This window comes from Oculina patagonica, chromosome 11, assembly GCF_052425735.1.
Source record: "Oculina patagonica isolate OP01 chromosome 11, crgOcupat, whole genome shotgun sequence".
Lineage (NCBI taxonomy): Eukaryota > Metazoa > Cnidaria > Anthozoa > Scleractinia > Oculinidae > Oculina > Oculina patagonica.
This window is the reverse complement of record NC_135768.1, coordinates 2791979-2806955: the sequence shown is the minus strand read 5'-3', so window position 1 is coordinate 2806955 and position 14977 is coordinate 2791979. Positions and strand designations below refer to the sequence as shown.

Genomic DNA, 14977 nt, shown 5'->3' with positions numbered 1-14977 from the left:
CAAAGTCTTCAGAACACAGATCAGTGTTTAAGAAACTTACAAAACTTATAAACAGTATAGCTATGAATCAGCCTTTTTCATCATATCTTATGCATCGTACTTTAGCCATTTTAAGATTGCACAAATCAGAGCAGTCAACGACATTAAGCAGTCTTCACATTCTGCAGTTCTTCCCTTTTCCCCTCTTATTGACGCTAGAATACAGCTCAGGGCATAGAGCAGTCTTCAATTGAGTGTCGTAAAACCAAAACCAAAGTAATTACTCTGGCCAATCACAAAGAACAAACAATCCAGTGAACCAATCAAAACTCGAAGCAAATACATGTAGCCGACACGAAGCGCGGGAAAGCGTGCACGAGCGAGTCACGATTGGTTTTGGTTTTAGTTCTGATTGGCTGAGAAAGTGGCGCGAGAAATTTAAGCCAATCACTAAGCGTAGCAATGCAAAACCAAAGCGAACGCAATTTACTTTCGACACTCAAGTGAAAACCGCTCTAGTCCTTAAGAATTGGGTAATTAAAAAGATAAAAACTGAAAAGCACTGCTACTTTTCCCTTACTGGTGCAAAGAAGTCCACAAAGAATGGAAGATCAGGTTTAGAAACTTTCGCCGGGAAGTCTTCGGGTTCCAGAGTTTGTACAGTGGAAGACGCACTTTCTTTGGCAAACACAGCAATGTCATGAGCAGTAAAGCGACCTGTTCAATAAAGTAGACAGAGGAGTTAACTCGTGAGCCATGTACGATAAAAGCATTGCACATATTTACCGTAATGATTCGATTTAGCGCCCTCCTTCCAATAAGCGCCCCCTTCCGAATAAGCGTCCCCCTTCGGGGCGCTTATTGACAAAAACACGGTGTTTTTGTCAATAAGCGCCCCTATTCCAATAAGCGCCCCCATTCTTATAAGTGCCCCTATTCTAATATCGATCTAATAAGCGCCCACTATTGTGGATAACTGCCCCTAGTGAAGTCATCGACTTAAGTAGATAAACGCATGAACATTTACCATACCGTGCATGTATGTATTTACTGCTAAAATGAACAATTCTTTTAAAAGTAGCTGAACTTGCAACAATTCTGTTATTGTTAGTTATCTTAATATTTATTTAAGTTTTGTTTTGAACATTTGGTTGTTTCTCAAAAAAATAAATAAGCGCCCTGTCCCGAATAAGCTCCCTCCCTTGAGGTGCAAAAAGTAAATAAGCGCCCCGGGCACTAAATCGAATTATTACGGTAGACTAGTTTGAACATATTTAGCCTTAAATGGCCGAGACAATTAGGGCCTACTAAGTGTTGTAATCCGAAGTTTCGGGTTGAAGCCCTCCACCCTGCCATAAGCTGGGTTTTTTTTTTCGATTGTCCCAAGTTCAACCTCGATGAGGATCAGGCTTTGCAAATAGCCATTAATTTCTCTTAGGAGTTTGACAGTCAAAGGCTGGTAAAAGATCCCGTGGGAGCTACTGTTGCCACTAGGTAGCTCTCAAAATTGCTGAGAAATGCCTACCGTCTCAAAAAGGCTCTGCCAGCAAGCCATATGTCATACCTCCACGATTGTTGACCCTGGTAATACAATGTAGCTGAGTGACAATGGCAAAAGGCGAGTCCAGCACCTTTAAAAATCTGGTACCCGTGGCTAAGGGAAGGACACCCCTACAGAAAAACCCTGGTCCTCCAGGTTGGGGGGTTCGGCATGGGGCCAACCACCCCATCCCATAAAAGTGTCAGATTATGGAAACCAGAAATTTATGCCAAGGCTAATCTTTTGAGTGTTTCCGTCCCTATCCCCCACCCAGGTGCAAAGAACTAAGCTAGGAGTTCAAGAAAGCGGGTTTCACTCCAATCCCAAGAACAATAGAGCAGTTTTCAATTGAGTGTCGTAAAACCAAAACCAAAGTAATTACTCTAGCCAATCACAAAGAACACAGACAATCCAGTGAACCAATCAAAACTCGAAGCAAATACATGAAGCCGGCACGAAGCGCGGGAAAACGTGCGTGAGCGCGTCATGATTGGTTTTGGTTTTACTTCTGATTGGCTGAGAAAGTGGCGCGAGGGTTTTAAACCAATCACAAAGGGTAGTAATGCAAAACCAATGCAAACGCAATTTACTTTCGACACTCAAGTGAAAACCGCTCTAAACATGGCCTATTCACCAATTTTCCATCTGAGGGTGAGATTACTCAAGAACTGTAATCTTCAAGGGAAGGCTGTTTATCATGGAAGCAGCACTTACAGAATTGTTTAATAGCTCAGTAGTGTTAATTTACCGTGGTGCCACTCATAATGTCCGTGTGTTTTAAACAGAGCTACCATAGGATATTTTCTGATGTGAACCCGCTGGCAAATCTCTGTTTCTTTACTGCAATCAACATGACCAACCTGCAAACAATAACAAAACAACGCCTGTTAAGATACTTTTTTGTGATTCGTTTAAAGGGGCTATGTCACGGCTAATTTAATTTTATGTTATAAAGTTTGTCAAATATTCGCTATGAAACAACATGTTTGCAAAGAAATTAATTCTATGATTCTAAATGGAAAAAACATAGCTTCATTGCAGCCAAATGTGTCTCCCGGGCGTTATTAGTTAAAGTTACAAGCATACAAGATTAACTTTGAAAACCGTTCCGCCGGACCATATTTCAAAAACCCACATCGCAATCCGTTTCAATCTTCGTCGCTTTTGGCCATCCGTTCCTTTTTTTTGTATTTGCTGTGTCATTGAAATGTTCCTTCACTGTTTTAAAAGGGTATTTTATATATTTAAACGAATTTAATGGTCATTTCCTATGGCAATGTTTGGCTTAAATCCGTGACATAGTCCCTTTAAAGTATAAAGGGATGCTGTGAGAAGTTATATTTTAGTTTCATTTTGACACTAAGAAGCACGGGGGGGGGGGGAGACTCCCATATGAGAGTGACGGGGATGCCCGTCGTCTCGCTTAGGGGTATAAATTTCGGATTTTGGGTCTCGCCTAGGGTGTTCTGGGGAAAATGTAAGAAAATGACAATATTTTTAGCCGTCAGGGTCTCGTTTAGGGTTGCACACGAAGAAATATACAAATATAAGTTCTTTTTCTCAGAATTTTGGTATCTTTTTAGGGGTCTAAAATAGCTTGAGCCACGCCCAGATTGGTCTCTTTTAGGGGTTCTTTTCAAAATTTCCGACGAGCATCCCCGTCCCTTTAATATGGGAGTCCCCCCCCCACCCGGGCTAAGAAGTTAAAAAAATATAGTAGAAACCCGATTTTCGAACCTCCAGGGAAAACAAAAAATTGCTTCAAGAAGTCAGAAGATTCCAGAAATCAGGGGTGAAATTACGGAGAGTTCTATCTAAGGGAAATGAAAATCGGTTTGAGAAATCGGGAGTTTTGAGAAACCGAGGGTTCGAAATCGGGATTTTACTGTACCTCAATTACAGGTAGGTAGATAAGTCTGTTTGAAATTAGTGGCCCATCAAAGTGGCACTTGAATAGGATTTTAAGTGTTTTAGGAGTATTTCTACTCCAATGGGGTGGGATGCATGCAAGTTCATTGAATGCAAAGAATCCAGGGTTACCCATAGTATTAACTTGCTGGTACCAGACAGGAGTGAGCAGAATGGATTACAATATGGACAAACTTGACCCACCACAATATGAGATTCGTGAGCTCAGCTTAGACTCCTTTGCAAAACTCTCAGTGTCGCAACATTTTTTGGAAGAAATTGTTAAAAATATTTAGTTCAAGGGATTTTCAAAGGTTTGTTATCAGGGACGGCGGAGCCGGGGGGACTGGGGGGGCTTTAGCCCTCCCACTTTTACAGAAAAAATAAAGAATTAATAAGAGAAGAGTCTTTTAAGCCCCCCCCCCCCCACTTCAAGTCACTAGTCAGCCCCACTAGTTAAAAAAATGCTCCGCCGTCCATGGTTATTACACCAGCTTTCAGTGGTACGAGCTCAGCGGCTTTCTATCGACATCCACCTTTCGACGTGCTAAATAAACAAGATGGATCGAAATCTGCCAATCACAGCCCACTCGCACGAGGGTTCATTTCCATTAAACCAACACTGGTATGCATCTGTTTAGATTGGCTCATTTCAAACAGCACGTCGAAAGGCAAAGTCAAAAGTCAAAGTCAAAAGATGGATGTAGAAAGATGCACATAACGGGTATAAAATCCTACATTTATGTCAGAAGTGAATGCAGGGAGCTTTCTTATTTCTAGGTTGTCCATGGGCCCCTTGTCAAAATGCAACACCCAAGGAAGTTCTGTGCTGCTGGAAAGTTTTCCTTTTAGTTCCTGTAAAAAACAAATTACAATTTGTTACAAGTCAAGTTACTAATAAACAATACATTTACCATTAGTTCAGAAGTAGTGTCTTCACCTGAAAATATACCTTCCAAAAGTAATGCCTTAAATAAGTTTTGTGACAACTGTAAAATCATGCTAAGGACTCCTACTTTTTTTGAAAGACACTGAGATAAAAATCACTATGTTTGCCCATTTTTAAGAGTATCACAGAAGCCACACAACATTTTAAGAGTTTATATGGTTTTCTAGGACGCTGGCTTAAAACCAGAGACATTTGTATGGATTTTGAACCATGTTTCAAGGTCCACAACTTGGTCTCTTTTAATCCTAAAAGCATCAAACTTGATTAAATGACCAATCTCACCATGATCTTTTATCTGATGGTGTCAGTTTATTGGTCATTGGTTATAATTTGAAGCTCCCCCCAGTTCTCTGCGCAACTCTAAAATAGCCAATATTTTTTTATCATGGAGAGCATAGATGCAATTACCTCAAACTTCGTCAGGTCCACATTAACAGGATCTGGTAACTTTTTTAAAACGATGCTTACGATATCTTTGGCATCTAAACTGTCAATTATCTGACAGAAAACAGAAACACAGTGTCAGCTGAAACAGGAATTTATTTTCACAAGACTTAATATCAGTGTTGTAAATTATTTTTCATACAAAAGATCCTTCTCACATATCTTTTGTAGAGTCTCAATCTCTTTGAAGGACGTTATGGTGAGTTGATCCACCATTAATTTACTCAATAATTACCACCACACCCACCCTCCCTTAGATTTAAGGTTTCTGGAGTCTAATGTGCATTTTAAAAAACGAGGGGGCGAGGGTGCAATACAGCCTGTCAAGACTGACAATTTCCTGTTCAAAACCAATGGAGTAAAGGAAGGATACTATATGCAAAAATACAATATAACAAAAAATACACTACAACAAAAATACATGACAAACAAATTACCATATTTATTTGATTAAGCACCCAACCTCGAATAAGCGCCCACCTCGAATAAAACCTGGTCCACCCTATAGGTTGGAAAAATTAATAAGTTCCCAGCCTCGGAAAAGCGCCCACCCCACCCCACTTCTCAAAAAAAAAAAAAAAAAAAAAAAAAAAAAACTGAAGCCTACAAAAAGAGAATTGACCTTAGTGACCATTGGGTTGAATGTTGTTGACTAAGTACTACAAAAAACTTTTCCAAAGACCGAGTTTTCTTAGTATTTTACAGAAACTTTCAATGAACAGTTGAAAATTCTGCTTTAGTACATCTTCACGTTTTGCTATTATTTAAAGTTTCATTGCAAAATAATCTTACTACTTGCTTGAATGGTGAAAATTTAATAAGCACCGAGCCTTGAATAAGCGCCCAACTCAAACAAGCGCCCACTCTAAAGGTCCACAAATTTAATGAGCGCCCATGGCGCCTAATCGAATAAATACGGCATGCATCGGAGAACCTGGGAAATTTTTTGTTTTCAACAACAACACTGGGATAGCTTACCTCCCCTTTCTCTGGTCCAACATCTCCCTTGAAAAACACCAAGTCATCACTGTAGCCAACTTCTTTACATAATCTGGCATTTGCTTCACAGTCAACAGTGCCAATATTCACCAAGTTATCCTGAAAAAATAGTATTTGGTATTGAGAGCTTTCACCAAAATAGGTCTGTAGTACTAAATTGAACAATACCGAACACATAATACCTAATAATGTTTAAGGAAAAATTACTGACTACTGGTAATTTAAGACGAATTCCGCTGAAAGTTTGAGCAATGAGTGCAAAAATTAAGTACCAAAAACCCACTCATAGTACGGTAACATTTTATATACTATTTGAAACATCTTACTGAAATTCATTTGTCTTAGTGACCCCGTGATTAAACTCTAAAGCATTCTCGAGAAAACTAAAGTCAAACCTCGTAAAAATGTTTAAAACGCGCGCCATTTTGTTTTAAACTGGCGTGAAACGTCCCTTTTAACTGAAATGTAGACAATTTTAAATCCATTTTTCTCTGGCGGGGTCAACTTGAGTGCTAAAGTTTTGGCAAGTTTTTGTTAGCTGTACTCAAACTGTTACCAAGCTAGAAGATCTCTGTGGTAACTTTATTTTTGCCTGTATTGCTTGAATGTTCGGCGGAAACCATCTTAATTTGTCCTCAAATAGGCACATAATGCATGTTAAGAGGTATAGGTTCTAGCCATTTAGTATACATGTATTGCATGTCTATGTTATTCCTTTGTAGGTCATGGGTTCAACTCCTGTTGTTAATTGCTATTGACATGTCAGGCTAGTCTTACCAAAATAGCAGAAAGCTTAATTCTTGTATCTGAATCAAGGCAATCTGTAAGAGAACATAAAATAACAATTATTATTATATGGCTACAATAGTACGTGCGCTCTGATTGGCTGCTGAGCGGGCATTATTTTCTTGTAATGACCGGGCATTATGAAAATTTTTCTCGGCTCGACGGCTTTTTGAGTTGTGAGTAAAAGCTACTAGCGAGGGGGCAAAAACAACAAAAAATGCCGAAAAAATATAACTATGTTTTCAATAACTGAAAGAAAAATATATTAAAATACCAATACTTCTTTAGTATGAGCGACGAAGAGAGCCACAGAGAGTGAGAGCGAGAGCGAGTTTTACCTCCAGTGTTTTTTCCCTTGATTTTTTTGAATAGTGCTTAAAGGCCATATAATAAATAACTTATTAACCTCGTCCGTTCGGTCATTACAGGGGAATCTCAGACCTCGACCTTGATGTATTGACATCGCTGTCGCTCGGTCAATACATCAAGACCTCGGTCTGAGATTCCCCTGTAATGACCTCACTCTCGGTTAATAAGTTAGTATATCTAAATACTCATTTACCCAAATGAAGAGTTTTAAGATATATTTCCCCAACACGCTTTTTATCAGTCAGCCAACATTACTTAGGGGTCATGTACCAGCTTGGTCTATAGACATTTCATTTGTATGAACATAATTAGCATTGTTTGAAAAATGTAACAATTAAAAAACAGTAAGAATTAGTTCTTACCTCCTCCGGAAACACAGAAGTCAATTAACCAAGGTTCATCACCCTTGTTTATGTGCTTTTCAAAGTTACCTGTATTTGAAAAATAAATAGAGGATATTGCATGGTTGCACTACAAGAACTAGCCGACTGCGCGTCATTCGCTTACAGTAAACACAAGAACCATCGCAACAAGCGATCTTGAAACTATGTCATCGGCAAGCCCGTGCTTTCCTCGATCAGCGGAAGGGGTAACTGTGTACCAAACAAAAGTAGGCTTTATGTTGCAAATATTTATAAGAAATTCGCGTTATGTTCAAATCAAAAATTTTTTTAGCAGAAGTTCCTTTTTCAATGTGGACTTTCACTTTTTACAGTACATAAAATTTATTGTTTATTTTTGGGATAAAGCTTTCTCTTTAATATCTTGATTATTATATTAAGTTAACACACATTTTTAGAACAACTATTGATAAAACATAGAAACATACACATACCTTCCCATAAATCAAAGAGATTCACTTCCAAGGAGTTCAGTATAAACTTAACAAGAGATCTTGTACTTCTTGAACCACGTTGAAATTCATGCTGTCGAGAGAGAAAAATATGATGTATGTTTAGGGGTGTCGAATGGTAAATGCGAGACTTTGCGAGACGGCGAGACTGATATCTTTTCTGCGAGCCCGAGACCTACTTAGCCTTGCAAAAGAAATCGAGACTGCGAGAAGGCGTCAAAGAAAAATTCGAGACGACAAGACCCCCTGAAATTTGGCTAAAATTTTGCGAAACATGCAGTTTTTGAAGGACCATTCACCACCCCTTATAAAACCCTCCAAGTTTATTTTTTTCCTTAGTGGCCATTTGGCCACCGACTGCTCAGGTTTGGTCGCCAGTGAAAAATTTTAATCGCTAAATTAAGCTCACGCTTTCAATCCTTCTTCTCAATTTCAGTCGCCAGGCTGGCAAGTTTGGTTACAATTTAGTCGCCAGTTGTTATGTTTCAATGTACATTTCAGTGTACCCTTTTAAAATATACTTATACTAGTGCTAATTTTTGTCTTCTATATAAATTAATTTTATGAGGCATGGTGGCCTAATTGGTAAGTAACTGGACTCCCCATCAGGTGGTCCAGGCTCGAGCCTTGGCTGGGGTCATTGTCTTGTGTTCCTGGGCAAGACAATTTATTTTCATAGTAACTCTCTCCAACCAGGTATTTAAATGGGTACCAGTGAATTTAATGCTGGGGTTAAACCTGCAGTGGTTTAGCATCCCATCCAGAGAGGAGTAGAAAAAAGCTACTCCTAATCACCTCAGGCCACAGGAAGCAGGATAAACTCCGGTCTGATGGGCCACTAGGCTCAAACACAGACTTCACCATTAATATAAGTTTACGACTGTGTTGTACATGTGACAGCAAAAGTTTACGACTACTTACCGTAGGATAAAGCACAAGAGAAGGGTAACTTTGAATTCCTTGTCGTCGACACAAATTCCATTCCTCTTGACAGTTGACAGCACCAAATCTGACCACTCCCTCAAGTTCCCGTGCAACTTCTCGCCACTAAAAAAAATAATAAGTTTCCAAGAAATAAATTTAAAGAATCTTTACAGCTCAAAATTAAAAAACCTCCATTTAAGATGGAGGGTGGTCCAAAATTAATTCAGGCTAGTAAATAACTAAATTACTGTATTTAGAGAGGAAGCCACATCAACTCTAGCTGGTTTTCATGCAGGTCCTCTATCTAGGTCAAATTGGAATTTGCAAATTTTGTTTTGTCAGGAGGGAGGAAAACTGGGAAAACCTGGAGAAAACCCCTCGGAGCAAGGGTAAGAACCAACAACAAACTCTACCACATATGACGCCAGGTCCAGGAGTCTAACCTGGGCGGCATTGGCAGGAGGTGAGTGCTCACAGCACTGCGCCACCCCTGGTCCCCCTGACTCTCTAATTAGTATTTGACAACCCTTTTAAATGCTGTATCAAAATGTCCTACTGTCTTCTTTCATATTATAATTAGTTATTAATAGCACCCACTAAAAAGGGAATGTTGGTTTGCCATGCTAAACTGACCTTTTTTAAAGCAATATTAATTTTTAGTTTCCCAATTATTTTTTAAGTTCTGAGTCATGAAAGGGACTGAATGGGTTGCATGGACCAGGTATAATTTTCAAATCTGAAATATTAATTTCTTGCCAGAACATATGGCACCCTGCCTCCTCCTTAGGCGCTTTGCATTTTCCATTGCAATAAACAAAGGCATGCATGAAGCACAAGCAACTGGTGACGAGCATAAAGCGCCAGGGACCACAAAGTGTAAGGGTCCACTCCTTCTCCCTAAGTTGCATGACCACTTTCCTTACGATAAGATGGAGGAAAATACATACCTGATGAGGCTTTTCAGGGAAAATCTATATACAGTTGCACCCCGCGATTTCAAACTGCCAGGGGAAACTTAAAACAGTTCAAAATAGCGGGACTTCTAAATAGCTGATAGTAAATGACTGAAACACAAATCCAAGGGAAATGGGTTTTAGTTCAAAATAATGGGGATTTGGAAATAACCAAGGTCGAATAAGCAGGGTTCAACTGTATGGAAATACACATGAAATAGTTGTTGTTGCTATAGAGCTTACCGTTGGCGCTAAATCATGGCAATGGGAACAAAATGGAGAATAGAAGTTTATAAACCATATGTCATCACTTCCTTCTACTGAGACCTCTACAACAAACAAAACAAAACATCATCTAGTTAAGTCAGTAAAAGTCATTAAAACCATGTGCACATGCAAATAACCCTGTAACCGTGTTGTTATACTCACGAAAATCAGAGTAGCTTAACGTTATGATCTCTGGGTCATCGTCATAAATTCCTGAAACACAAGAAACAGTGAGGTCAGTAAAAGATTAGTATGTGTCCATAGTTCCTTTCATGTCAACTGACAAAGTTGCCATCACCATCGCCCCCTTCATAAACAGGACAGCCAGTCAATTAAAGAAACTATGCCATAATCCCAGTTGAAAACAATTAAAGCAATGTATGAAGCTAAATTGGAATTTCCAGAGGGGTGGGGGTTATAGGGTAAATCCCTTCCATGGGGGGTATGGATATTTTCTGGAACTACACAATGGATTTGAAGAAGATTGAGATGGATATTTTATTTACCATCCTTCTAGTCACTAACAGCCACTAACAGCCTTCCTTCTACTCAGACCTGTGTGGAGATCAAAGGAAATATCCCTGCGGACCAAGCTAAGGATCTTTAACACTAATGTTAAAACAGTACTGATGTATGGAGCTGAAACTTGGAGAGTAACGAAGAACATCACAGATAAAACCCAAGCCTTCGTCAACCGCTGCCTACGCTACATCCTTGGTGTAAGATGGCCAAACACCATCAGCAACGAAGATCTATGGGCAAGGACTCAGGAAGACAAGATGATGATTCAAATCAGAAGAAAGAAGTGGAAATGGATAGGACACACGCTAAGGAAACCACACAATAGCGTAACTAAACAGGCACTCTTCTGGAACCCTCAAGGAAAGAGAAATCGTGGAAGGCCAAAAAAAACAACTGGAGAAGATCAGCCGAACAAGAACTGCGGCAGATAGGTCTACGATGGACCCAAATTGAACACCAAGCCCAAGACAGAGAACAGTGGAAGAAAACTGTGGATGAGCTATGCTTCACTTAGGAGCCAAGGCTATATATTCTAGTCACTAATAAATTTAAATACACTCAGTCAACTCTTTCTTAACGGACACCTCTATAAGAAAGACACCTCTATAAGACCACACCCAGTGCGGGTCCCGTCCCTGCCATTTCCTGAAGGTATCTCTTTTAGAGGAGGTTGACTGAACTTTTATGCAATATTTTTAAAAAGCTCCTTTAAAATTAACTCAGCTTAATAATTATATAAAATAATACTCCAAACTCACCAAATTCTTCATTAAAATAGTTCCAGCTTTGGTAATGTCCTCCACCAAAGTGGTCATCTTTCAAGCCATCCTCTCCATACAAGTCATACTTTTTACGTAGTTCTTCATCTAAAAAGACAACATACAGCACCATCAAGAGAATATAATCTCCAAAACTCTTAAGCAAATTGATCATGGCACATGTACTTCTCTATACTATAAGGGCTGTCATTTAAAAGCTTTATTGAAGCTACAATCATTGACAAAAGTGTTGACACATTATCAATTAAGGCCCTGTTTTATTGTTATTTGGACTAATTTCATCCTTTTGCCCCACTTTTCCAACCCCCTTTCCCCCTATCAATGTTGCAGTTTGTTTCTAGGAGAATTTTGCTACAATTTCTGGATGGGGTGAGGGGGTTTATTTTAGCAGACAGTCATGTAATTTAAAAACTAGTGGTAAATTTGCCATAACAACAGCAGAGCGAAGTCAATGTGTCAACTACTTTTGTGAAGATTGTAGTTGGAAGAAGAATGTGGTCACAAAATCAACATGGTGGCAATGGAGAAAGAAAAGATTGATGTAGTGGTTTAAAACTTAGATGAGAAAAACGAAAACAGATGAACCAATGACACTCTTTTGCAAGCTACGAGCATCCACAATTTCCAGGAATAGCAATTCTTTGATATTTCTAACATGTAAATAACACAATAATATTTTTTTTTGTGGGGGGGGGGGGGAGAAGCCAAAATTTGGGTCGGTTGGACAATGGTAAATAAAGACAAATGGAGGACAGCCTAATGAAATCTAAGCTGTGTGTCTGTGGTAATCAGTTAGACTCTTTAATACAAGAAACATTGATTCTTCTTTATACTCTTGGAAGTTAAAAGGTCAAAGGCCATAGGACAACCTTAAGGTTTTAAAACCAAATTTATAATGAATGAATGATATAGGTGCTTATATAGCGCATTTACAAAGCTCAATGTGCTTCACAATTAGAATTTTGGGATGAGATCGGACATCAGCATATATAATGCATACCGTAAAATTCCGGTTATAAGCCCTGGGCTTATACAACTTCGTAAGGGGTTTTGGGTGGGCTTATAAACGGAGGGGTTTATATCCGGGAGGGCTTATAAGCAGAATAAAAAAAAAACGCTTCGAAACGAGCCACGGGAATGTTGATCGAAATACGTTTTTTAAGTTTAAAATGCTTCATAAAGCAACATTTAGCCTTGTTCAGTACTGTCATTCGGCAGAGGGGGGCTTATATCCGGGAGGGCTTATAATCGGATGTATTTTTTTGTTGCCAGATAGAGGCCTATAACCTGGGGAGCTTATAAGCAGGAGGGCTTATAACCGGAATTTTACGGTATATAATGATGGTCAGGTATTATATAATGACTATTTCAAAACTTTTTCATAACTAAATCTAAAAAAACAATATCACTGTCTTTAAAGAGATGTTGTTTTCCCAGCTGCAAGCACACAGTAATTAAAATTTACGAGTAAAATTAATTATTGGAATTGAAGAATTAATCAAGTGAACATATTATTACCTCTGTGGGAGCAAAATCCGTTAAATTAAATAGCCAGAAAATTTAAAACTTATAGGTAGAAACAGGATGTTAAGATGTGTAATTCGAAGTACAGTTTGGAACTCTAAAATACTTTAGAGAACCAATTGAATATCTTGCTTGTTTATAAGCTTTGGCACACGTGAATTCCGTATAAGGGTCTCTAATCCGCTAGTGATGACCTACCTTTTAAAACTTCGTACGCTTTATTAATCGTTGTAAACCTTTCATGTGCTTTAGGATCATCCTGTTTAATAAATATATTTAGGCAAGTAAGAGATACAATAAGCTAAATTTCATAAAAGAAAAGAACTACATTAAACATGTATGCTATCTAAAAGCTTACCGGATTTTTGTCTGGATGTAGTTTAAGAGCTAACTTTTTAAAAGCTTTCCGAATGTCCTTTTGGCTAGCGTCCCTAGATATTCCTAATAATTCATAAAAGTCCTCGGAGAATACAGGGTAATAGAGAAAAGTGGAAAATAAGATAAATAGTAGCGGCTTATTCATTCTCCGTTTACAGAAATTTAGACGATTTGTGATTTTGAAAGGTCTGACATAACAACTGGTTCCCAGGTCCCTTGCTCGCGCGGCTGACACGTCAATATTTAACTTTCTGCGCATATTGTATTGCGCAGGCTACGTGGCTTTTCATTTATGGTTGGTGTTTCTTTGCAAATTGTTTTTTAATTCCCCTCGAGAGAAAATTTTAATTGCACAGTTATTGTATTTGAATTCTTATTCCTAGGTGCCGAATCAAGCTAAAACTCCGTGATCTTTCTTCCTGTTCTTCGAACCGATCGAGTGATAACAAAGCTTTAGGCCCCGTCCACACTGACCCCGGTCATGGGTTCCTACCCGTGTAAATTTGAAAACGCGTTTTTTTTTTACACGGATAGGCCAACCACACTGAAACGGCGTTTTGGGTCACCGAAATGGAGCTTTTAAAAACCGCTCTCTAAAGTGGGTATCGTTTTCAAATTTACCCGGGTTAATTTGGACGGAAAACATTTTACCCGGCGTTTTCAAGAAATTTACCCGGGTCAGTGTGGACGGGGCCTTAGTTGAAGATGAATTTTTTCAACAATGACACGAGCATGGGACAAAGAAAAATTCTGATTTCCCGACGGGAATCGAACCCATGGCCTCCCAGATACCGGTTGGGCGCTCTAACCAACTGAGCTACGAGAGACTCGCTGTGAGCTGGGCCATTTACTAGGTTGATATGTGACACGCGTCTTGCATACTGCTAGGATCAGCAATGTCGAAATCATCAAATGTGTAGTAAATAATAAAGATGGTAAATTTTAAGCTCGGTTATGAATAATAAAGATGAGTTTTTTCAACAATGACACGAGCATGGGACAAAAAAAAATTCTGAGTCCCCAACGGGAATCGAATCCATGGCCTCCCAGATACCGGTTGGGCTCTCTAACCAACTGAGCTACGACAGACTCGTGGTGAGCTGGGCCATTTACTACCGTAATATTCAATTTGCGCCCTCCTTCTGCGCCCCCTTCCGTGCGCCCCCCTTCATGTGTTTTGGTCCCCCTTTCCTGCGCCCCCTTCTGCGCCCTATCCCCTTCCGCCCCATGTGGATACTCCCCTACTAGTCATCGACGTCATGTCTCACATTCACCGTCTCATTTTTCCTCATCTGTGCTCTCCACTTTCTCGTTCTGTTTGTTGTTGTTCTGTGTCCGCCCTTCCCATGCGCCCTGTCTCTCGCCCTCCCTTGCCCGCCCGCCTTCATCAACGGTAGGTTGATATGTGACCACACGCGTCCTGCACATACACCAAGCGGCATTTCAAAACGGACATTTCAAGGTCTCCTTTAAGCCCTGACCAAACGGCAATGCAAATGGACACAAGTTTTCAACTTGTGTCTACTTGCGTCTCCGTTTGGCCAGGACTTGCATGCACTTGCGTTGACTTACGTACACTTGCGCTGAGTTGCGTTCACTTTGGTCGAGATCAAATATGCACTAAAGTTAGCGCAAATTTTTCACCGTTTGGCTACCCATCGCAAGTCAACGCATTTTTTTTCAAGTTTACTTCAAATACTAAATTCCACCTCGCAGCATTTTAAATGACTTCAGCAAACTTGCGTGCACTTGTGACTAAACTTGCGTGTCCTTTTGGCCACCCAACGCAAGTCTGTACGCAAG

General features: G+C 39.5%; 1 protein-coding gene across 4 annotated transcripts in view; it reads right to left on the bottom strand.

Moving 5' to 3' along the window:
- The window catches only part of LOC144631100 (dnaJ homolog subfamily C member 10-like), a 23813-nt gene extending 10441 nt beyond the window's left edge, over nucleotides 1–13372 (bottom strand). For 3 of the 4 annotated variants that reach the window (XM_078489482.1, XM_078489483.1, XM_078489481.1), the window contains exons 1-14: nucleotides 13155–13372; nucleotides 12995–13055; nucleotides 11252–11359; nucleotides 10134–10184; nucleotides 9948–10033; nucleotides 8749–8874; nucleotides 7810–7900; nucleotides 7337–7405; nucleotides 6597–6640; nucleotides 5799–5918; nucleotides 4785–4874; nucleotides 4166–4282; nucleotides 2268–2379; nucleotides 560–696 (exon numbers count right to left, since the gene is read on the bottom strand). In XM_078489482.1, the coding sequence (XP_078345608.1) occupies nucleotides 560–696; nucleotides 2268–2379; nucleotides 4166–4282; nucleotides 4785–4874; nucleotides 5799–5918; nucleotides 6597–6640; nucleotides 7337–7405; nucleotides 7810–7900; nucleotides 8749–8874; nucleotides 9948–10033; nucleotides 10134–10184; nucleotides 11252–11359; nucleotides 12995–13055; nucleotides 13155–13319 (1377 nt within the window). In that variant the 5' untranslated portion in view covers nucleotides 13320–13372. The remainder of the gene's footprint in view (nucleotides 1–559; nucleotides 697–2267; nucleotides 2380–4165; nucleotides 4283–4784; nucleotides 4875–5798; nucleotides 5919–6596; nucleotides 6641–7336; nucleotides 7406–7809; nucleotides 7901–8748; nucleotides 8875–9947; nucleotides 10034–10133; nucleotides 10185–11251; nucleotides 11360–12994; nucleotides 13056–13154) is intronic. The other variant, XM_078489480.1, reaches the window with a different exon arrangement.
- Between the last annotated feature and the right edge of the window lie 1605 nt (nucleotides 13373–14977).